This window comes from Girardinichthys multiradiatus, chromosome 2 (assembly GCF_021462225.1).
Source record: "Girardinichthys multiradiatus isolate DD_20200921_A chromosome 2, DD_fGirMul_XY1, whole genome shotgun sequence".
Classification (NCBI taxonomy): domain Eukaryota; kingdom Metazoa; phylum Chordata; class Actinopteri; order Cyprinodontiformes; family Goodeidae; genus Girardinichthys; species Girardinichthys multiradiatus.
This window is the reverse complement of record NC_061795.1, coordinates 22,171,749-22,196,437: the sequence shown is the minus strand read 5'-3', so window position 1 is coordinate 22,196,437 and position 24,689 is coordinate 22,171,749. Positions and strand designations below refer to the sequence as shown.

At 40.1% G+C, this 24,689-nt stretch overlaps 1 protein-coding gene and 1 long non-coding RNA gene across 2 annotated transcripts; both read right to left on the bottom strand.

Annotated features, from left to right (window-relative positions):
* Nucleotides 1-1,195: 1,195 nt before the first annotated feature.
* si:dkey-29p10.4 (E3 ubiquitin/ISG15 ligase TRIM25) lies at nucleotides 1,196-13,373 on the bottom strand. Its single transcript, XM_047355339.1, has 7 exons — nucleotides 13,070-13,373; nucleotides 8,651-9,594; nucleotides 6,399-6,494; nucleotides 5,782-6,030; nucleotides 5,667-5,689; nucleotides 2,234-2,388; nucleotides 1,196-2,122 (listed from the first exon to the last, which is right to left on the bottom strand). The coding sequence occupies exons 1-7, from the start codon at nucleotides 13,317-13,319 to the stop codon at nucleotides 1,578-1,580; spliced, it is 2,262 nt and encodes a 753-aa protein (XP_047211295.1). The 5' UTR covers nucleotides 13,320-13,373; the 3' UTR covers nucleotides 1,196-1,577.
* Nucleotides 13,374-18,003: 4,630 nt separating this feature from the next.
* Nucleotides 18,004-23,360, bottom strand: LOC124861557. Its single transcript, XR_007036666.1, has 3 exons — nucleotides 23,303-23,360; nucleotides 21,090-21,117; nucleotides 18,004-19,281 (listed from the first exon to the last, which is right to left on the bottom strand). It is a non-coding gene; the product is annotated as an uncharacterized LOC124861557 (long non-coding RNA).
* Between the last annotated feature and the right edge of the window lie 1,329 nt (nucleotides 23,361-24,689).

Sequence of the window (24,689 nt, the reverse complement as noted above, 5' to 3'; positions counted from 1 at the left end):
CTGTCTTAAATAAATATTATTATGAACAGCTAATATTTCCTCTTCTGGTCTGCTTCCTTTATATTAACAATTAGGAGCCATTTAAATCAACAACAACAACAGTGACTACATTAGCTTAGACATATGGTGAAAATGAATGCAGAGGACATTTAAATAATTTTAAATAATTTTAAATAATTGATTGCATGATTTGATTTCGCCACAGAAGTTAGACATATTACAGGGTAGTGGGAGGTTATGAGCCCTTATTGGAGATGAACAAGTCCTCTAATGAAGACCTTGTCCTTTCACTTAGTGATGCCTCACTGATTTACCGTGGAGCTGTCTAGAGCTTTTACTACATCATCTTTACACATCCACCTCCCCTTTCCATCACAGCTACCTGTCCAACTTTTTCCTCTGCCAGCACACTATGAGCAACAAGTCTAAAAAAAACTCCTTATGAGAGAGGGCCTGGCTGACTCAGAGAGCCACAGGATGAGAAGGAAAAGCAAAATTTAATTAACTTTCCGTTAAAGCCCTCCGACCCCCTTCCTCCTCCTCCTGCTTTCGTCTGCCAGCTGATGGGGGAGGTGGGGGAACAGAAAGCAAAAGGTTTGTGATTACCTGAGGATCGAGAGGCTCCATGTGTGAAATTATTGTTACAGTTGAATGGTGCACCTGTGTGCACGAAAGCCTGAATAACTGTTTGGAATTATGCCAAATACAAGGAGGAGGTAGTCATTTTGGGGTGATTAGTTACTGGTGGTTACAATTTACTAGGCTCCATTCCCATGAGACCTATTGTGCAGGCACAAAAGACTTTTCATGAAGTCCTTTTCAACTATATTACTGTAATAAGCTTGACTTCGCTGTGATCCAGGAACAGCTGGACACAAACAGGAGCCTTTCTGAATCTCAACTTAACATCCAGGGGTTCTGGTAAACACTCTTACCCTGCTTAATGACGTCAGCTGTGCGGACCCCCCCAGGTCAGAATAAATGAGCCAAATACTTCAAGGAAAAGGACAATTTCACATCTGTTTAGATCTGTGACACCATGACGAGTTTAAGCCAAAGGCGGCGTTTGTTTTCAGCAAGGCTGCGGGGGAAGCGGGGTTTCAAAGTTAGCACCTGCTCAAGGAAAAACATACCACCCACACCTGTGTTTTTATTTGAACTCAAAATGGGAAGAATCCCAGCAATGAAGGCTTGATTTTGGTCTTTGAAGCCGGCATTTTATTTCACAGAAGCACAGCAGGTTGAAGATGGAAAATAAGATGCAATTAAATACAAATTTGATTCCAAGTTTGTGCATGCATGGTCTGCCTTTTAGGTAAAATCTCAGACAAAAAGAAAATATTACAACTTGTCAAAAGTGTAGGTCACCTTGGTTCAGTTCCAGTGTTAACAAATCATTTAGAAATCACACCCAAGCATTTTTTGGGTTTAGCAAAATATAGAATCATCATCTTAACGATATTAAGAAGTGTCACATTTAAATGAGAATAAAAATATTCAAAGTTCTATAAAAAGGCACGAGCTATAACAAACGTTGTAGGACCTTCAACAGAGCGGAGATGCCACTGCTGCTTGATTTATGAATGGAACAGATCACAGATGGTCAGCTGGGTTTTAGACACAGAAAGAGCAGGGTAAAGAGGCTCAGAAAAATTGTGCTTGTAAGAATGCAATAAAGCAAGACTGCCCCCTAGTGTCACATTAAAAAATGACAAGCTGCCCTCTTCGAAGTCAAGGAACACTCCCACCCTTTGCAGCCCCTCTGCCCTTAAAGGAACCGTCTCCTTGTTGTGAACAGCCTCCAGCTTCCTCTTGTCGCAGGCCAGGCACCAGGAGTAGCTGTTGAAGCCCAGTCGAGAGCTGTCCTTTTGGCCCTTCCTTTCAATTTGACCCTCGCACAGACCCACCTTCCAGCGGCCGTCGTCCATGGACACAGACACCTCCCAGTACCAGCGGCCCTGCTCCAGGGCGAAAGACGCTAGGACTTGTGGGAAGGAGCTGAAGCGAGCCTCGTGCTCTGTGTAGGCCTGCGGGGATTCGCTGTAGGCCACCTTCCTGTTGTCATCAGTAAGCTGCAGCTTCAGATGAGCCGTATCTGCATCCATGGCTGGAATGGTGCCATCTGTACACAGAAGTGAAGATTGTTTTTTGTTTCAGGATGCTCTTTCTATCCTTAATTAATTAGCAGTCATTCCCTAGTGAGAAGTGCTTAAGCAACAGTTGTCTTTCTTACACAGCAGCCTGTAGAGATCTCTGTCTTTTCCTGGCATGGTGATGATGACGGAGTCCAGTCGTTTCTCTGTCCACTTCTGCAGGCAGCTCAAACGGTCATGGTCCACTTCTTCTGGGGGCTCAAACTGTTCAACACAGTTCCCCATGTCACTGGTGCTGGTGGGGAAGAGCAGTCAGTACAGAGGATTACAACAACTGGGCCAATAAAAAAAAAAACTACAACCAGAGGCTTTACAAACAGAGGTAAACCCAACAAAAAAGGACGGAAATGTACACATAAAAAAATAAGCTTCATAGTGCCAGCTTGAGTCCAGCATAAAATCCCAAATATCTTTAATTGTGATCATAATAAAGCTGAATAATTGCTTCATAATTTAAAAAGGAAAATCACAGTCTTGTGATGATTAACTATAAAGAAACAGCAGTCTTGTTAATGCATGTAATGACACACAGATAGCACTTATAGTTCCAGATGCAGTGCCTTAGGAAAGCATTCAAACCCCTTAAACTTCTTCAGCTTTTGTTTTGTTAAAGCAATCAAACTTCCATTTATTTGAGCGGGATTTTATGTGACAGGATAAGGACACGTATTTTTCAACACATTTTAAGTATAGAAAAACAAGCATTAGAATTCCTCCTCCTTTACTCTGATAAGAGTCCAGTGCAACCAGTTTCCCTTGGAAGTTAGCTAATTAGTAAACAGAGTCCACGTATGCCTAATTTTCTATTAGTACAAATGCAGTTGTTCTGTGAAGGCCTCAGAGGCGTGTTAGAGGACATGAGTGAACAAACAGCATCATGAAGACCAAGGAACACCGCAGACGGGTCAATGTAAAGACGTTTAGGGTGGGTTAGGTTGAACATCTCATAGAGCAAAGTGAGAACCACCGTCCAAAAATAGAGAGAATGTGACAACTGCAAACCTACCAAGCCATGGCGGTTCACCTAATATGACAGGCTGGGCAAAGGAGAGCATTAATCGGAGAAGAAGTCAAGTGGCCCACGGTGATTCTGGAAAAGCTGCAGAGATCCACAGCTCAGAAGGGAAAAATCTGTGGACACAACTATAAGTTGTGCTCTCCACAAATCTGGCGCTTATGGAAAAGTAGAAAACAGAAAGCCGTAGTTTAAATAAATCTCATTTAAAGTTTGCCACAAGCCATGTAAAGGCCTGATTAAACATGTAGAAGGCGCTCTTGTCAGATGAGACAAAAATTTTACTTGCTGCTCAAACAAGTTCGCTGTTGCAAAACGCCAAACACGCAGCCAAGGCCGTAATGGAGGAAAGAATAGTCACGTGTTAGACTGACCTAGTCAAAGTCCAATTGAGAATCTGTGGCAAGACTTGTAAACTGTAGCTCTCCATTCAAATGGACTGAGTTTAAGCTGTTTTGATAATGTTTGCTTGCTAAAACTTCAGTCTGTAGATGTACAAAGCTAGTAGATATATGCCCTGATAGACTTGCAGCAGTAATTGAAAAAAAAAAAAAAAAAATGCATGACAATCTTTTAAAGTATTTTACTTGTTAATGATTTTTAAAACACTGAATCAGTTTCCTTCCACTTCATAATTATGCGCCACTTTGATTTGGTCCGTCATGTAAAACCGTACTAAAACACACTGAAGTCTGTAGTTGAAAAATAAGGATACGAATACTTTCTTTGAGACGGTTGAGTCTCTGGAATATACAGGTCCTTCTCAAAATATTAGCATATTGTGATAAAGTTCATTATTTTCCATAATGTAATGAAAATTTAACATTCATATATTTTAGATTCATTGCACACTAACTGAAATATTTCAGGTCTTTTATTGTCTTAATATGGATGATTTTGGCATACAGCTCATGAAAACCCAAAATTCCCATCTCACAAAATTAGCATATTTCATCCGACCAATAAAAGAAAAGTGTTTTTAATACAAAAAACGTCAACCTTCAAATAATCATGTACAGTTATGCACTCAATACTTGGTCGGGAATCCTTTTGCAGAAATGACTGCTTCAATGCGGCGTGGCATGGAGGCAATCAGCCTGTGGCACTGCTGAGGTCTTATGGAGGCCCAGGATGCTTCGATAGCGGCCTTTAGCTCATCCAGAGTGTTGGATCTTGAGTCTCTCAACGTTCTCTTCACAATATCCCACAGATTCTCTATGGGGTTCAGGTCAGGAGAGTTGGCAGGCCAATTGAGCACAGTGATACCATGGTCAGTAAACCATTTACCAGTGGTTTTGGCACTGTGAGCAGGTGCCAGGTTGTGCTGAAAAATGAAATCTTCATCTCCATAAAGCTTTTCAGCAGATGGAAGCATGAAGTGCTCCAAAATCTCCTGATAGCTAGCTGCATTGACCCTGCCCTTGATAAAACACAGTGGACCAACACCAGCAGCTGACACGGCACCCCAGACCATCACTGACTGTGGGTACTTGACACTGGACTTCTGGCATTTTGGCATTTCCTTCTCCCCAGTCTTCCTCCAGACTCTGGCACCTTGATTTCCGAATGACATGCAGAATTTGCTTTCATCCGAAAAAAGTACTTTGGACCACTGAGCAACAGTCCAGTGCTGCTTCTCTGTAGCCCAGGTTAGGCGCTTCTGCTGCTGTTTCTGGTTCAAAAGTGGCTTGACCTGGGGAATGAGGCACCTGTAGCCCATTTCCTGCACACCCCTGTGCACGGTGGCTCTGGATGTTTCTACTCCAGACTCAGTCCACTGCTTCTGCAGGTCCCCCAAGGTCTGGAATCAGCCCTTCTCCACAATCTTCCTCAGGGTCCGGTCACCTCTTCTCGTTGTGCAGCGTTTTCTGCCACACTTTTCCCTTCCCACAGACTTCCCACTGAGGTGCCTTGATACAGCACTCTGGGAACAGCCTATTCGTTCAGAAATTTCTTTCTGTGTCTTACCCTCTTGCTTGAGGGTGTCAATAGTGGCCTTCTGGACAGCAGTCAGGTCGGCAGTCTTACCCATGATTGGGGTTTTGAGTGATGAACCAGGCTGGGAGTTTTAAAGGCCTCAGGAATCTTTTGCAGGTGTTTAGAGTTAACTCGTTGATTCAGATGATTAGGTTCATAGCTCGTTTAGAGACCCTTTTAATGATATGCTAATTTTGTGAGATAGGAATTTTGGGTTTTCATGAGCTGTATGCCAAAATCATCCGTATTAAGACAATAAAAGACCTGAAATATTTCAGTTAGTGTGCAATGAATCTAAAATATATGAATGTTAAATTTATGGAAAATAATGAACTTTATCACAATATGCTAATATTTTGAGAAGGACCTGTATACTGCGACAGGGTCACTGTGTAAAAGCACATGTCCTGATGAGATCTCCTAAACCTTTCGTATATCTAATGGAACTATTGCCATTCGCATGTTAAGCAAGATAACAATCACTTTCAAACACAAGAAAAAGCAGAAGTCAAATCACTTACAGCTGAGAAATCCGGCTGTACTCCTGCAAAGTCAAAGAGAATAAAACATTTCTTGTGTTATTCTAAATAAAAGTGGCAAGTATTTGGCATTCTAACACAGAGAATTTCAACTGACCATAATGAAGGCCTGGTCCTGAACACGTGTGTCCGCCCTGGCATCAGCCAGACCCTCCAGTGTGTGGAGGCCATTTTGGATGGATTGCAGTGAGCTCTGGAGGATGCAGAGTTTTTTCGCCAGACCCCCCAGTACCCTGCTTTCCTCCTTCATCACACAGCAAAGAGCTGATTGTTCCTCTTGTTCTAAAGCCTCTCTAATGGTTCTGTACTGCTGCTTTACTCCGTCTAGTGCCTCAGTTAAAACCACCTGGACAAGGAAACAAATACAGCAGCGTCATGTAATCGAGCAGTCCTGAGTTAAAGCTTGTCTGTGCAATGGAAAACTCCTCCAAGCCGGATGCAAAGGACTGACTGAGAATCAGGGAACTATTGAGCCGAGATCGTTTCATAAAGGACACCAGACACTGATGGTGAAGACTCGCATGTTTCTGCCAATGACATATCTGTTAAGTGTATTAAACTACAGGGGTTTAATAAACATTTAGTCAAAATTACATATAGCCAGAATTCTTAGCTCAGAAAGCAAGGAGACTGTAGACTGGTTCTAATGCCACAAGAATGATATATGACATTTATGCCTATGATAAATTATTAAAAGCAGAAGTTTCTTCTTACTCTGAAAGTCTCTTTCTTCTCTGTGAGTTCAGCCACTCTGTTCTTCACTTGCTGTTCAGCCTCCTGCAGATGTTTGATCTCTTCTTTCAGGCTTGCCTGGAAAACCACAGCCACCAGGGTTAAAAACTAATAAAGAATTTATTGCACCACCATGCAACTCTAAATACACATACACATAGATATACCCTGCTCAAACAAATGAAAGGAACACCTTTCATTCAGGGTATGAAATCTAATAAGGTAAACCTGAATATAGATCTAGTCAGTAAAAGTAGTAAAGGGGGTTAATCAGTGTTTTTGTTTTAACAGGTGCACTGACGAAGCAACAATCAGACGACCCTAGAAACAGGAATGGTTTTGCAAGTGGAGGCCCCAGATATTTTTCCCTTCTAATTTTTTTGACTGCATTTAGTAGTTTTTGCATTCAACCAGGGTCAGTGTCACTACTGGTAGCATGAGGCGATACCTTGACCTTACAAAGGTTGCAATGACAGAGGGTTAAGGTTGAGTACATTCCATTGGCTGAAGGTTTGCCGTGTCTCCCACCAGAGTCTACAGAACACGGAGGAGATACTAGGAGACTAGGAGAGCTGGACGGGGCCGTCGGAGGTCCTTAACTCATCAGCAGGACCAGTATCTGCTCCTTTGTGCAAGGAGGGACAGGATGAGAACTGTTGGAGCCTTACAAAGTGACGTGAATGTGTTGGACCAAACCATTAGAAATAGACTTCATGAGGGCGGCCTGACGTCCTCTAGTAGGCCCTGTGCTCACTGGCTGGCTTGACCAGCATTCACAAGAAAACAGGTTCGGCACTGGCAACCTGTTCTTTTGACAGATGAGAGCAGGTTCACTGTGAGCTCAGGTGACAGACGTGACGTCTGCAGGAGCTGCGGTGATAAATTCTGCCTGCAACATTGTTCATCATGATCGGTTTGGTGGTGTGTCACCGTTGGTCTGGGGAGGCACATCCATGGAAGGAAGCACAAATCTGCACAGGATAAATGATGGCACCCTGACTGCCAATAGATATCGGGATGAAATCCTTAGAGCCATTGTTAGATCCTTCGCTGGTGCACTGGGTCCTGGGTGCCTCCTGCCCCGCCTCATGTGGCAAGAGTATGCAGGTAGTTCCAGGAAGATGAAGGAATTGATATCACTGACTGGCCTCCATGCTCGTCAGACCTAAATCCAATAGAACATCTCTGGGATATCATGTTTAGATCTAGACTGTCCAGGAGGTCAGTGATGCCCTGGTCAGGATCTGGGAGGAGGTACCCCAGGACACCATCCATCATCTCATGAGGAGCATGCCCTGATGTTGTCAGGCATGCATACAAGCACGTGGGAGCCATACAAACTACTGAGTACCATTTAGGGTTGCTGCGCTGACATTTCAGCAGATTGGACTAACCTGCTCTGCATCATTTTCCTAAACAACTTCCTAACAACCGGTTAAACTAATTCTTAAATGTTCTTGAATGTCTCCAGTGTTGGGTATAAGGAGCTTTTTACTTTTAGCCGACTTCATGTTGTCAGACAGATTCTGTTTTAGTGATTGCTTGATTAAAATTTGTTTTAATGATCTGAAACATTGATGGGTGACAAAAAAAAAAAAAAAAAAAAAAAACAGAAAAGAAATTGTGATAGGGCCTCAACATGGTGATATTTGTTCAGGGCTTTAAGACAAATTGACATCATTATGTTCTTGAAGCCCTGGTTTGGGACAAATATAGTGCGACTGGTCAGAAATTTGAAGTAGGTCGGGTTACTACTCTGACAAATGATGCTGTGGGAGAGACCTTATGAGGACTTCCCAGGAGTTCTTGTGAGGCCAGACCAGAAAGAACATTGTTCTGGAGCAACCTTTTCTGTTCTTGCAGAGTACGTGCAGACCTCGACTCTGCGAAGAGTAGAACTGTAAAAAGGTAAAACATTCTGAGCAACAAGCACTTGAAACCTGACTAAACTTAGCATGTGTTTATTTCTAAATTTATGTTTAGGTCTATGCATCAAAATCATAAAAAAGACAAAACATAAAAGTACTTCAGGAGCCGTAGGAATAGTCGTTGTTTTCTGTTTTAAATAAAAGGAACTAAAACAGATTCTTTTTGTGTACATACTGTGATATTTTAAAACTGAGGTAGTTTTAGTCAAGTCCATCATACTGAGAGAATTTCATACCCGGCCCACACCTAGTTTTGGTCTCAGAAACTTTTTAGAACTCCAAGTAAACCTGCTGAACCGCACTCACCCTGAGCTCTCTCTCCGCCTCCCTGATGCTGATACACGCATGGTCGCGGTGGGAGCCAATCACCGTGCACACAGTACACACGCACGCCGCACACTGTTTGCAGTAGATGCGGTTTATCTCGTGGTGCTCTTGGCATCTCCAGAGGGAAATGTCTTCCACGGGAGAAACCAGGGTGTGGTTCTGGAACACCGGCGATTCCAGATGAGGACGAAGGTGCTCTTTACACATGGATGCCCCGCACACCAGGCAGGTCTTTACAGCCGGCTGGTACCCGGTTTTAGGGCAGTAATGACAGGGGACTGGGCTGGTGCTTGTCTTCTCTGGTTTGAAGAAGAGCCCGAAATGGTTTGAGGAACCCGAAGCAGGTGCAGGGCTTTTAGTGGCTATCAAAGGTGTCCTGTTGACAGGAGCTGATTCCTTCCCTGGATTTAAGCCCGCAGGACGGCTATCGGAGACTGCAGGTGAGGCAGGTTTCCTTGGCGAGATGTAAATTCCTGCCGTGCTTGCATCCCTCTTGGGAGTGGCAGTAATTGGAGCATAACAGAGATCCACTTCACTGGAGCTGTCAGAATCATCCGATGATTCTATTTTTTGCTGGTTCTGCTTCACCGGGACATCTTGAGGCACATCGTTTTCGGCTACTTTGCTGTCAGAGTTCTTGGGGGGGGATTTGCTATCACCCCTAGCAGACAGTGTGGATTCTGGGTCCACGTCATTTGTGGACATCCCCACAGTTGAATGCCCGGGCTCATCTGATAAGGAGGTGGTGGGAGTCTCAGTGGTTCTGGACCGGTCATATGGAGACTCCACAGCTGTTCGCTTTGTGACATGTTCCTCTGAAACAGGAGTGCTGGCCTTTCTCTTCCCAAGGAGCCGGCTGGTCAGTGAGGTTCTCTTCAAGCCGGAGGCAGATGTACTTTGTTCATTTTGACTAGATGATGTCCCTGTACCAAATACAATGCAAGCAAGACAACACTGTTTAGAAATAGGGCTGACTAAAGGAAACTTAAACAAAATATAAACGACTGCAGTCTGAGGAAAAACTGTTTCTGCTTACAAGTTTCTAATCCATGAAACACATTTCAATATCAGACACTTGAGTAAGCACAGAAAGCCGTTTTTAAATGATGAATTCTATTTTTAAGGGTCCAAACCAACATGGTCTTGTATGAAACAGTAGACAACCACCCTGTTCAATCGTGAAGTGTGACCTCCTGGATGAGTCATCGATGCACTCTTGGAGTATTTTTTGTCACCTAGCGCCCCTGGGAAGATTCACCACAGTGCCATGTTTTCTCCATTTGTGGTATACTGGCGCCCTCTGTGGTTCGCTGCAGTTCCAAAGCCTTGGAAATGACTTTTTCTTTGGATATTTTAGCCTACTTCAGTCAGTTATTTAACCAATTTCTTCATTATATGGGTCAGTAGTAAAGTAGCAGGGTGTGGCTAGAGAAATTAAACCCAGCTTTCTCATAAATGACAAATAATCAGTCAATTCAAGATTTAACAAGGAGGGCAACTGCTTTTTCACATGGGTCAGGTTGGTTTGGATAGCTTTTCTTTCCTTAATAAATCAAAGTATTATCGTATCTACTTTTATCTTTGTCTAATATAAAGATTTGTTTGATGATCAGTGTGACAAAAAAAGCAAAAACAGAAGACATATGCAATGGGACAAATTATTTTTCATAACACTGTTTCAACTCCTGTTCCTGTAGAGGGTTCAACTCAGTTAAATGGATTAAGGACCAAGGACACACACTTTGACTATTTAAACTATTTAATCTAGCTGTGCACATGTAGGTCAGCAGATCATGTGAACAACTTCAAAGCCAGCTCAAACAATTGCAATCGAGCAATTATTTTGAAATTATTTCAGGTCAAACTCATTTGCACTTAATGCTCTTTTGAACAAATAATCTTTACGTCCTTAGTTTTCTTGGCGCTTTAGAAAGGGACTGGTGATACTCACAGTTTATCTACACCAGAATCAGCAAAAGGCTTCATTGGCCAGGTTTGTGTGCACAAACATGTAATTTGACTTCTGTTGCCAGTGCTTACATCGTACTGACATTAATTATATAAATATAAACTTTAGATAAAACAAAAACAAGAATGAAAGAGCTGAATGTACATGTATGTGTAGGTAGTCATTTTTTTTTATTATATAAAGAGAAAAGAAAGGCCTGTCATGATGTATTTAGCTTTTAACGGGGAACAGACGACATTTCATGGAGCAACTATTGCAAAACAGGCTTTGGTTGTGGATAAGATTCGCTTTTGTCAGATAAGGACTTTTCAATGATTAATGAGTAATATTTAAAGAGCAGGAAAGCAGGTTGAGGTATATGTAAGGCTGTTTTCCAGTTGATTAGCTTCTCTCAGCCTGTCTGCTATTAATAAAATACGATAATTTGTGTATTATACTTTAGAAGTAGTCTTGGTTTAAGTACATTTGTCTTGTATCGAGTCTGCAGCATATTTACATTTAAATGAAATATATGTACAACATCCACAATACCTGCCACACCTGCTAAAGATAAAAAGCCTTAAAATAATGCAGTTTCTTCCTGCAGTATATCGTAGCATATCTGCAAAACTGACAACTCTTATAACCCCCCTTCCTGTCCTCCTGACTGTGTGATGACAACATGAACTTGGGTCCTTGTCCGGCCCTGTTTGTCACTGTTCCAGTTGTTTTAAGCTTTATAATCATTGCTCTGACTGTAGACACGGGCATGTTTACAGGCGCAGTTGGTAGCACTGTTGCCTTGCCGCAAGAAGGTCCAGGGTTCGACTCCTGGCCGTGGGTCTCGCTGCATGGAGTTTGCATGTTCTCCCCGTCCATGTGTGGGTTCTCTCCAGGTACTCCAGCTTCCTCCCACAGTCCAAAAAACATGTCTGTTAGGTTAATTAGTCTCTCTAAAATTGCCCTTAGGTGTGAACGAGTGCGCGTTCACACCTACACGAGACACGAGTCTGTGTTGCCCTGCTAGGCACCAGCTTCCCCGCGATGAAAGAAGCGGTAGAAAATGACTGACTGTCTGAGCTCAGCATGGGGAGTCAGCAGTAAACTCTTTATAACACAGCAGTAGAGAAGAGGTGGAGCGTTTAAACTAAACACAATATAGAGATGTTTTCAGTGCACAGCTGCTGTGCTACCTGCTGCCTTGTGGTAAAATCAACAACTTAACTCCTGCTATAATAATACAAACCAGAAGAGAAACAGCAAACAGAAACAACTGTGATGCATGATATGATCCAGAGAGCAGCGTGAAGGCTTGTGAATGAGCTCTGGTGTTACTTCGACTGGCTACATGAGCAGTTTGACAGCTAACCTGTCTCAACTGAACGAGAGTATGAGTCACAGCAGACCGCAATCAAAGCCTCTGCCGAGGAGGAGGTCGTCCCTCTCGCACTTTTCTCAGCACAGTGCAAAACAGATGCAGCGAGGTCCACAAAATGCAAAGTGCCAAATACAACGGGCATGCTCTCTGGTCTTTCCCATTTTGTAGACCTTTAAAATAAATTAGCTTTTGTGCTACATCATTTTGGACCCCGTAGGAACAAAAAAATCATCAACTGACTGAAAGTTACATTAACAATTTTTAAAGTTGCTTATTATTGTATTATTTATAGGTTGTTGCTAAAAACTGTTGTACTCATTATTATTATTATTTAACCAAAAACATTTTAAAACTGGATTTTATTTCCTACCAAATTACTCAAGTCAAAAGTTAGATTTTTCTAACATTTTCAATGTCAGATTATGTCATTGCAATAAAAGATTGATTTATGCCAAGGATTTCACGTATATTTAACAATGTAAATGAATTTGCTGTTTTCAGTAATCTCATTTCTCCCCAACATGTTTTCTGGTTAAAATCCAGATTTTATGTAATTTCTGTGTTTATATGTCTTCAACGCGTCTATGACAAAATCAGCTACAAACGTTTCACATAAAAAAACAACAACTGATAAGGTACTTTGAAAAAAAAACAAAAAAAAAACAAAACAATGCTAAGCATTAAAATAATGGTTAGATCAGTGATTAGCTTTTGTGCTTTATTGCTCCTTCAGTTTGCCTACCATTCTGCTGAAACTATCAATGAACTACGAAGAATGGTTTGTCTAAATTAATTTGTTGGTTTCTACCGCTAAGGAACTCAAGTCAACTCGTTTTAACACCAACAGCTCTACATTTAACTTTGTTTAATGTAGAGCTGCCCAGGAACGTTGTGTTACAAGCTGGTAATAAGAATGTCAAAGCAATCCCAACATGTTAACGAACAGCAGGATGTGAGCGGAAGACCTCGAACGTTAGCTAGGTTAGCTTCTTTTAGTTACCGGTAAAACACAGCAGACTAGCAATATTATGGGGTGTTGTCCGGTCACCGATCATACGTTTATCCAGTTTACCTGCAGCACTGCGTGGAGGCGGCTGTCGACTCGGGGTAGTCGGCCTTATGAAACTCTTATCGAACGGAAGGGTCTGGTATACAACTTTACACCTCGACTCAGGACAGTGGTACGGTCCGGACGGGCTAATGCTCCACAAGTCTCCAATGCATCTTTGGCAGAACCGGTGATTACATTTCAGGGTGACGGGATTAGCGGTCATAACATCGCAGAGACGACACTTCGCTGGAGTATCCAGAGCTGACCCCATTTTGTTTTGGCTAATGTTTAATTTCTGTTTCCGCGATGACAGAAGAGAAATGGGGGCGGAGTCAAGGTTTGAATCCCGCTCTCCGTGCGTACGAGTCTTAAAGGTACAGTCCACATGAGACGTCTCAGAATGAGCTCGTTCATTTTTTCGCATCCTGTTTACATTTTTCATTGGCTGGTTTGAATTATTTTTGTTGTTGTTGTTATCCTGAAGCAAAACAACAAAAATAACAATAATAATAATAATAATAAAAAACCAGAAAAAAAAAAAAAGAAAGAAAGAAAATTTCTGGTAAAACGTTTGAAATATGTCTCAAGAAGTACGGAAGAAGAAGCAGTAATACTTGTAGAAAATAAAATTTAAGCCTAATGCCCAGCAAGTTGTTTTAAAAGGAAGATTTATTTGGTGGCATCTGGTGGCCAAAAGTAGGAAGGGCAGCTTGATTCTACTGCTTCACTATGACTGCCTACTCTTCAATTAAATGGACAGCGTCTCATTAATTATTTTAAGACTAAAATTATGTCTAACATACTGCGCTGTCATTTGAACATGTAGTTGTGGTGGTGAAAAAAGTAACGTTTTGTACATTTGGTTGAAAATTATGTTGAAAATGTTCTGGTTTGAATATGTGTGTCTGCCACTGTTTGCAACTTCTTGATGTGTATAAACACAAATGTAAAAATAAACATTAAATACATAAAAGACAACATATTAATAGCTCAGGATCATGTGTTCTGAGGTCCCTACCTATTTGTGCATATATGGTAAGTATGTAATACTTATTTATGTTTATGGCCTTCGAGAAAAAGTGCTTATGAACTGGTAAAAAAAGACATACAACACAAATAAGGTTTTCTCCTGCCTTAAGGCGAAATAAGAAATAAGTAACACGTAGAGTTATGTGCAGAACATCGGGGGTGAAATAATAAGATTGGTTTGTTTGCTTCTTAAGCTGAACATAGATAAATATACTCTCAGGCTGATTTCAAAGAGATGGATGCACAGTTAAAAAGTTTGGGTTAAGCGGGCATTTCAGTTAATTGGAATAATATACTTCAGTAAATTAATTCAAAAAGTTTAACTTTTTTTAATGTACTAGAGATGAAGGATTTGCTCTATGTCATAATCTTCATGCAGGCTTTTCAATCCCATTCAGTGCTTTTAATACAAGCGAAGTTATTGTGCACCAGTCTCAACTTGTCTAAATCTGTTGAGCAATGATTTACTCAGATCAGAAGGACTCTGGAAGATCACGTGGCGCCTCTGGTTGAGAAGCTTTAAGGAAGATACAGATTTAATTTTCCAGCTGGGCTTGGCACCTACCCACTTTACTAAATGTAGTAACACCTGGTTTATGGAAATTGATGGTGCCACTCTGCTTGACTTGCCAGCAAACACGCCTGACAAAGACAGTCTATGGAGTATTCTCAGACGAGCTGAAGCTCGTTACTGGAGCAACTTGGCCCTCCTTAGGCCTAATTCATACCTCCTAATCCATTAGACAGAAAAGCCAGTGTGCCATCTGTACCTGCATTTTAGGGTCTGCCAGGACTTGGCAGAAGCCCACCTGCTGTGACTGTTTGTGCTGTCAGGAAAAATAGTATTCTCAGTCAGAGGGTCTCATCAAACAAACATCAGATAAAGAAAACGATCATTAGCAGAAGAAGAAAAACATAAACAACAGTTGTTGTTTTTAAGAAAGACAGTATGGCAAAATTTTTACCACTGAGGGTACAAAGAAGGATACAAAAGCTGAAATTCTGGAGAGAAATCAGTTTATTTTTTTTAAGTTGTCTTTTTCTCCTCCTCTGAGTAGACAGAGTATAAACCAGGGCATTATAATGGGGAAAACTGTATATTTCGGAGTGGAAAGCAATTTTCCGATGAGCAAAACAGTGTAGAGGTCTACTCATGAAAAATCTGCTAAGATGTGAGAATTTAGCAGTATCTCATTTAGAATGTGTAAAAACAACAATGAAACCCAAATAATCACTCGAAGTAGAAAATGTCGTTTTGGGTGAAAGGAAAGTTAATCTTCTATAAATCACTGGTCAGATCAGATCATATACACTATTATGAGAACATATCAGTGGATCTTTTTTAAGTTTAACTTAATGTTAATCACTTTAATTTTTAAAGCATCATAATGCATGGTATTCGTAAGAAGAGAGTTACATTGCCATTTAATTTGTCAGATTAAAGCAGTGTAGTGTGCAGGTTAAATGGTTTCTTGCATCAAGGGCCTGGTTTAAAGCCCGGCCTGCGGGCTCTTTTTGCATGAAGTTTGCATGCTCTCAGTCCAAAAGCATGACTTTTATGATAACTGGTTACTCTACATTGGACTTCACCTTTGTTTGGTTCCCTTTGGTTCTGTGTTCTGTCTCTCCATTACACACAGTTTCAAACATCCAGACAAGGAAATCATTGCTGATGAATGTTATTTTTGTTTTTCTTTTACTGTCTTCCATTTTTTCCATATTTTCCATATTGTACTAAACGTTTCCCAAAATAGAAAGATTGTCATCAGTCCTCATGCAATTCCTACACTGAATTAGGCTAAAACAAGCTTTTGTTGGCCTATGAACATGGAAAACTGCAAAACAATTCTTTGTAAAAACACACTAGGGGGGAATTCATCACTAATTAAATTGTGATTAAATTTATGGGGAAATTTTAAGCTCACAATGAAGTTCAAGCGTGTTTTCATATTATCAGTGTTAAGAATGAATTAAAATTAAATCAGGGCAAATGAATATATGCATTAACGCAGAATTCTACTGCATAGATTTTATTTATTTCGGGCTGATCATGTCCTGATGGAAAGTGATATCATCCTCCAGATGGCAGGAGATTAAAAAGCACGTGGAAGGAATTTCTAACATCATGGTGATGATGGTGTTCTTTCTGCTCATCATCACTATTAGGCAGAAATCTGAATTTTAGTCATTTTTGTTTTCTTGAGAGAATGATGTCTCTTGATCACCCTTCAGATGTCTCCATGGTTCTGTTAGTAATTACGTAGTGAGAACTATTAAAATAATTGTGTGAACAGGATGAATTTACATTAAGAAACATTAAGATGTGTTTTAAACATTTTCTCAAATTTACATTTTTTGCTATAAAAGGTTTATATTCAATAGCATCAATATCATCTTGAACTTTTTTCCAAAAAAGGTTGGTGAACCCTGAGGACTCTTTAAGCCATTGCAACCATGTTTTCCAGAGCCGTCTTGTTTGTCCAGCTGTTTTTATGATGGTGTAAGGTTTTGGTTTTCACTTGTGTTCTCACCATTTCTGTGTTATGTTCTATATAGTCCTGCCGTATTCAGTTAAATTGTCTGTGTTTATTTTTGTCAGTTAGGTGTTTAGTTTATCCCGTATTTAGTTTCTCGTATTCTGTTGCCTGTGTATTCCAGCTTATTCCTTTAGGTTTGTATTTATCTTTCCCCTTGGTGAAGTGTTTCCTTGTATATCGGTTCAATTAATGTTAAATAGTCTATCTTCCTCAGCTTCCCTGCTTTCATTCTGCCTCAGCTGCTCCACATTTCCTCTGATCAGTTCATTTGGTTCCTTTGTCATCTTCTGCTCTTACCTCTTTATTTAAGCGCCTGTTTTCTCATTGTTCACTGCCAGATTCTTCCATTTCACTGTATAAACAGTCTATTACTCAGTCCATGCTTAATATCCTGTTTCTCATTGTGCAATTTGCATACATTTTCTTTTTTATTGTTATTAAAATGTCACAATGCTTGTCCAAAGTTCCTATCTGCAGTTTGGTCGAACTCTCAACACTTAAAACCTGACAGGAAATATGTTTAGTGAGGGGGGGCTGCACGGTGGTGCAGTTGGTAGCACTGTTGCCTTGCAGCAAGAAGGTCCTGGGTTTGACTCCTGGCCAGGCGTCTTTCTGCATGGAGTTTGCATGTTCTCCCCGTGCATGTGTGGGTTCTCACCGGGCACTCTGGCTTGGTCTCCCTAAATTGCCCTTAGGTGTGTGAATGAGTGTGTGTCCGTGACCCAAAGTTTTTATAGGATTTAGATCTGGGGATTGTGATCACCAACAAATATGGTTTTGTGTCAGATAAAACATGTCTCACCTATGTTTTGATATGGCCATAACTTTTGGATCATTGTAGTGCTGCAAGACACAAAAGCATCCCCTTTTCTGGTAGAGTTAATCAGATATTTGTTTAAAATCCCCTCTTATTTCAAAACGTTATGTATACCGACAAGGCTCTCTGGGGGTTTGGAAGATAAATGGGACCACAGCATCACAGATCCTCCTCCATACTTTACAACATATTTATTCTTTGATTGACACAACAACCACATGGAATGTTTTTGCTAAAACGTTGAATCTTACTCTCAACACCCCAAAGCAGCTACTTAGCTTGTAGACATCAGATTATCCTGCTTGATTGGATCCTTGCTGAGGTTACTGGCTAAAAGGAATGGGCTTCTGTGTCACATCATATTTATACCTCATGCAGGGAAAGAAAGTCTTGAAATACCAATTGGAAATTTCTAGACTCCCTGATCAACTTAAAAATGTAACACTTTTTTTTGCATATCTTCAGCATTGGTTGCCATGCGTGTTTGCGGCACTATAATGTCTATTAAAATCAACAAAGCCGGTAGAATAACCCTCTTTTTGTTAAGATAAGCATAGAAGCACAGCTGAGACTTACAGTGAAAACCTTTATTAAGTGTACATATTCTTAAAGGAATCTCTTTAGTTGCTCTAATGTACTGACTTATCAATATCTACAGAATATCTATTTACACAATAACGTGTATGAGTGAGGCTGGGACAGGCTATAAAAGTTCATCTTCACTTGAGTTCAGATGTCAGACACGCCTGTTGCTCCATCAGGTTACCCTGTACGTCCCAAAGAAACAAAGAGAGCAAGGTCATCAAAGAAAGACCCACCTAGAGACAAAGACAGATATAAGATTCACAAGAGGACAGCTGTGTGAGGCTGGCAAACTATTACACACAACACACTTACAGCAATGCTGTGTGTGCATGCTCTCACTGGAACACACTTACATACAGAGTCAAACTCATGTAGCAGCTAAGAGTCCTGCAGCTGGCAGTTCTGATAGCCACCATCACAGTGTAGATACACTACAAAATATTAGGTCCCCTCTCAAACCTGAACACTGTGCAAAGTTGGGTAGTAAATAGGGTGTTTTAATGGGTTTAGTTAAAATCCTTATAGATCACTTTTAAATATTTCTATTTATTAAATATTCTCTGTACACAGTTTGTAATTTTAGTTGTCTCTGTTGCATACTATTATAACTATAAAACACTTTTAAATATATTTTTCGGGGAAAGAAAGTAGCATATGAGCAGAGAATAAAGTAAAACCTTAACTTTGTTTTACCTAAACACTACAGATTAATCCGATATAATGTTTTTTTCTTTTTCTTTTCACAAACAAAACAAGATACTCATTCTGACGGTGAAACACATTTTGGTGTTAACATAGGTTAATACATGTAGTTACACAACTTTATTTATAAGTCTTTCATCTGAATGTACTACTATTAGTGTAGACCTGTGTGATAGTTGGAAGATGTGTGGTTGCGTTGAAAGTGTGTCAGTGTCAACGTTTCTCAGGTAGTTAGATAAAGGATATTTCATACATATATCTGTTCTTCTCCACAGAATAACAGTCTCTGCCCTTGCCATGGTCTGTGCATTGCTGTGCAAGGGTTAGCTCCTTAGATGTACGGTAAGTCGAAGACGGTGCTCTGGGCTCCGTCTATGTGCTGGAAACAATGAAGGGAGGCTGTAGGAAGGATGGATGAACTTCAAAGATAGGTTACACTGGTGAAAAGGAAGTCTGACGGGTTCTACAGAGTCCCACTTCATCCTTGAGTCGGTCAGCTTTCCTCAAATAAGATGTTGAATGACTGGTACTTTATAGGAAAGGACAATCGGAACTTAGGGAACCTGCAAGAAACAAGAGAAAGAGCAAGATTTGTTTTACTGAGTTGGGGACATTATTTACTGAAGCGCTTTAATCCTACTTTTTATTTCTATTGATTTTATTTTATCGGGAATTGATGTGATAGATTCACACAAGGTACCTGAATTATGCCATTGTACCATAATTATGAAGTGGAAGTGTGTTATATGTATGCATTTAGTTCAGCCTTTGTGCTGATTCCTCTAAATAAAATCCAGCACACTAACTTGTGTTCAGATGTCACCTAAATAGTAAATGAAGTATAACTGTGTGTCATTTATTCTTAGTAGAAATCCAACTCTTATGGGTTTGTTAGAGAACTTTAATGAACAATCATTTTCAAAAAGACCAAGGAACACAGCAGATTTGTCAGGATGATGCCAAAATTAGAGTATGTATGGGGAGTGTGAGTGAGCGTACAACATCCATTGTTGTTTGTCTTTACATTGGATGTGTGGGTGTGAGTGTTTTTATGTTTATGCGTGAGGGTAGGAATGTGTGACTGTGATTTTTGTGATTTTGGGGGGGGGGGGGGGGGGTTGCGCGCTCACAATGGGTTGCAGCTCTGGCTATATTGTGTAATGGATCAAAACATGTTGCCCAGAAATGCCCAGTGAAAGTGCAGACCAAAATCTAATAAAAAATTTGTGGCAAGAATTTTTGGAAAAAATACTGGCCAAACATTTAAGTCTCGACAAGAACATCCCAAAGAATATTAGAATATCTTCAAAAAGTTCAGTATTTTATGTCACTCATTTCAAAAAGTGAAACTCATATACTATATGGAGTCATTACACACAGAGTGAAATATTTCAAGCCTTTATTTCTTGTAATTTTGATGATTATGGCTTACAGATAACAAAAAGCCAAAATTCAGTGTCACAGAAAAAATTAGAATACTGTGAAAAAGTGAAATATTGAAAACTCCTGGTGTCACATCCTAATCAGCTAATTAACTCAAAACACCTACCAGGGTTTCCTGAGCCTCTTAATGATCTCTCAGTCTGGGTCAGTGGGCTACACAACCATGGGTAAGACTGTCCAAAGGCAGATGTCCAAAGGACAGCCATTGACACCCTCTATGAGGAGGGTAAGTCACAAAATGTTATGGCTAAAGAAGGTGGTTGTACACAGAGTGCCGTCTCCAAGCATACTCATACATCACTAAGTGGAAGGAAAATGTGTTGTAGGAAAAGGTTGACCAGCAACAGGAATGACTTGGGAGGATTGTCAACCAAAATCCATTTAAACCGTGTCACTTCTGGTGTTGGTCCACTGTGTTTTCCACAGTCAACACAGCCATCTACTAGCAAATTTTAGAACACTTCGTGCTTTCTTCTGCTCACAAGCTCTAAGGAGATGTTGATTTCATTTTCCATTGGGGAGTGGTTTTCAAAACATCATTTTGGGGGACTAAATACAAATGGATGCAACACTACAGATTGTTATTTGTAAAAATATTTTGCAAACCACGTATTGTTCCCCTTCTGCCTCGTCATTATGCAAAGTTACAGATTTTGAAAACATGTTGCAATGCTCTGTATAATTTTCTCTCTGAGTTTTAAAAATATCTCTTTATACAATAGCTCAGAATGTTGCACCACATATTATTGTATGAGAAATAAATGGATGCGGTTGTAGGTGTTGCTCACATTGAACTGAAAAATGTCCTTAGTACTTTAGATGCCTAAATCTACCTATTTATGTGCACTAAACAGATTAAGAATACATGCTGTAACATGCTGTAACACATTTCTGTCTACCTGATAAATAACGTTACCCTTAAACTTACCTAAGCATCTGTTAGGCATTTCCTCCCTCTGTGAAAAAGCAGAAATACAGAGAAAATTAGAACAATAAGGGTTATTGCTAGATTTTGAGGGATACTTTCGATTCGATTTCGATGTAATTGTAAATGCAGCATTGAATTTGATTCATGAGAACTGTCTTAGGCAGAGATGGTCTTGTTTTAGGGGTAAATGAAAAAAAAAAACATGTACAAATTGTGTGTTTCCCTTAATTCGTTTTAAATGAAACTTTTAACCTTCTCTAAATTAAAATAGACTTTTTTAGAGGCTGCATGGTTTGCTTTGTAGCTCATAAAAACAAAATAGCACCATATATTTTATGGTTCAGCTCACTGAGTCTATTTGGCAGACTGCTTAATGTTTTATTTCTTTTCTGATTTGTATGTACTTTCCATTTTTAGTCTGATGAAAGCCGCATAAGTTTTAATAAATCAAAAGACTAGTCTTAATGCATGATTTGAAATATTCTTGCTTCCTCTGAGTGTATATGCTTTTGTCAGTCTTAACTTCTTGTATGTTAGCTACTTATAAACTCTCCTCTGATCAACACCAGTGTCGGTGACCGGAGCCGTTCTGTGTGGAGCTGAAATCAATACAAACAACACTGCTGTCTTTTTTCTCGCCTATTTATGTCCCTACACAAGCAGCAATTACAACCACATTTAAGATAAGGCTATGCTTTTGTCTTTGACTGGCTTCATATTACCTCACTGAATAGCACTCAGTGAACTCTCAACATCTAACCAAGGCTTTCAACTTATCTGGAAGTTGTGCTAATGAGTCCCTGACAAGCACAATTAGCAAGTGTTGAGTCAGTTGATATCCCAGCTAAGGAATGTTCACAATTTGCTGTGAAAAATGTTGTTTTTTAAAATATTTATCCTTGTCTAAACTTGTAGAAAATTTTAATATGTGTTCACTTTTTGAGGTTATGACTGTTTTTATTTGTTATTGGGTCAAAACATTCTGATTGCTATCACTTTTAAAGGGTATTTCAGATATTATGCAATTGGAATAAAAGTCCACTTTGAACTTAACAATACATTTTATTTAATAAAATTCTTAATCCTTTTTCCCTCCGAGTATACAGTTGTTATTTGTGGCTGAAACATTTTTTTGTTTTTTGCTTTTTTAATAAGTCCACAGCATTCATTTCTAAACTGCATCAGACTAGCTTAAACATTATACAAACATGTAATAGTGAAATTTACTTAAAAATGTTGTAGCTCAACATACTACAGCCCCTGGTGTCCAAGAACTTGGAGGTTACTTTCTTATAATGAAAGAAGGTTTCGGACATAACCTCTTGGTTCTGAGAAAGTATGGGTTGTACTGGATCCCCATAATTATTTTTTATCATTTATATCTATTGCATGTTTCAAACATAAATAAAATTGCTGCAAACCCACAACATAAAACCCACGACATAAAAAAGATGCTTGAAACTTTGGAGCATGTCAGTACCAAAGGATGGAGCTGATTCCAGAGAAAAGGGGCCTGAAAACTAAAAGATCTGCCTTCTACTCTAGCGTAGGACATTCAGGGAATGACAAATAAACCTGCATCTTGGAGCAGTAGGCAATAAGAAAGTCTTATGATGGCACTAAACCATGTAGGGGTTTGTATGTATTTAGAAGTATTTTGTACTACAAGAGTAGTGATGATACTTAAAGGAGACATTTGAAACATTACCTTTTTGCGGGTCGTGTAAGAACTCTCGCTGCAACACTGTATCAACTGAAGGACTTAAATGGAACCGTATGGACAACCACCAATAACTGCATTGCAGTAGTCAAGTCTGCAGGTCATAAATGCATGTGCCAGTTTTTCTGCTTCAGTTTGAGTCAAGATTCACCTAACTTTGACACATTATGTTTTGCAGATGAAGATGCTTTGATCTTTAGTGTCGAACGCAGGCATAAGATCTCAGAAGACAAACTCATTATCTGCTGAAGCAGGGAGGTCCTATATTTTCCTGATTATTGTAGTTTCAGTGCTGTTATGTGCTCTCCTTCCAGACTTGCTTATAAAATTGCTTAACGTATGTAATTTTTATACCTTTTGAAGATCACTTCTCCTTCTGTGATTTTGTCTTCAACAGAGTAACAGAAGCCAAATATTTTCCTACCACTAGATATCCTTTTCCTAAAAGAGATAAAGCATCAAATTTCATCACATCAGTCATATGCATCTTTACCCTTGCTTTCAGCCAGCAGCTCCTCCGTCATCAGTCCATCCTGACGGTTCCCCAAGACGAAGGCCAGGAAGGAGAGGATGAGGGCGTCCAGAATGCCCATGATTGCCAAGATGTAAGCCCAACGCATTGAACAAGCTCCCAGGCTGTATTTGTCTGTCTGCTCTCCGCACATCCGCCGAACCTCTTCGCTGTCCCAGCCATCGGGGTAGATCATACAACCCAGTACAAGACAGACACCTTACAGTGGAAGGCAGAGAGAAGATTGAGGTGATAACATTAGGGCATGAGGAGTAAAGAAAAAATAAGACAAATAAAACATGCTAACTAGTTAAATTACATGGATTGCCTGATAACTGATTTTATAGATAATATTTAGTTGGAAAACTGAGTAGCAGAAGAGGAAGGATTATCTCAAGTGTTTAGGAAATGTCTTCTGGGGTAATCTGCTCCATGGAGCTTCTACTTTCCTTGTGTTATATTGCATTTATCACACTGATTTTTGTTCCCACCTTTTGGCAGCGGGTGAAAAATTGGGAGAGCCAGTGAACAACAACACTCACACCAAAATACAAGAGCTGAGGGGTCATGGAGTAAACGTGTCTGAAACCCATGAAAACATGGATTTTGTTGTATTAGGTTATACAGGTCCTTCTCAAAATATTAGCATATTGTGATAAAGTTCATTATTTTCCATAATGTAATGATGAAAATGTAACATTCATATATTTTAGATTCATTGCACACTAACTGAAATATTTCAGGTCTTTTATTGTCTTAATACGGATGATTTTGGCATACAGCTCATGAAAACCCAAAACTCCTATCTCACAAAATTAGCATATTTCATCCGACCAATAAAAGAAAAGTGTTTTTAATACAAAAAACGTCAACCTTCAAATAATCATGTACAGTTATGCACTCAATACTTGGTCGGGAATCCTTTTGCAGAAATGACTGCTTCAATGCGGCGTGGCATGGAGGCAATCAGCCTGTGGCACTGCTGAGGTCTTATGGAGGCCCAGGATGCTTCGATAGCGGCCTTTAGCTCATCCAGAGTGTTGGGTCTTGAGTCTCTCAACGTTCTCTTCACAATATCCCACAGATTCTCTATGGGGTTCAGGTCAGGAGAGTTGGCAGGCCAATTGAGCACAGTGATACCATGGTCAGTAAACCATTTACCAGTGGTTTTGGCACTGTGAGCAGGTGCCAGGTCGTGCTGATAAATGAAATCTTCATCTCCATAAAGCTTTTCAGCAGATGGAAGCATGAAGTGCTCCAAAATCTCCTGATAGCTAGCTGCAATGACCCTGCCCTTGATAAAACACAGTGGACCAACACCAGCAGCTGACACGGCACCTCAGACCATCACTGACTGTGGGTACTTGAC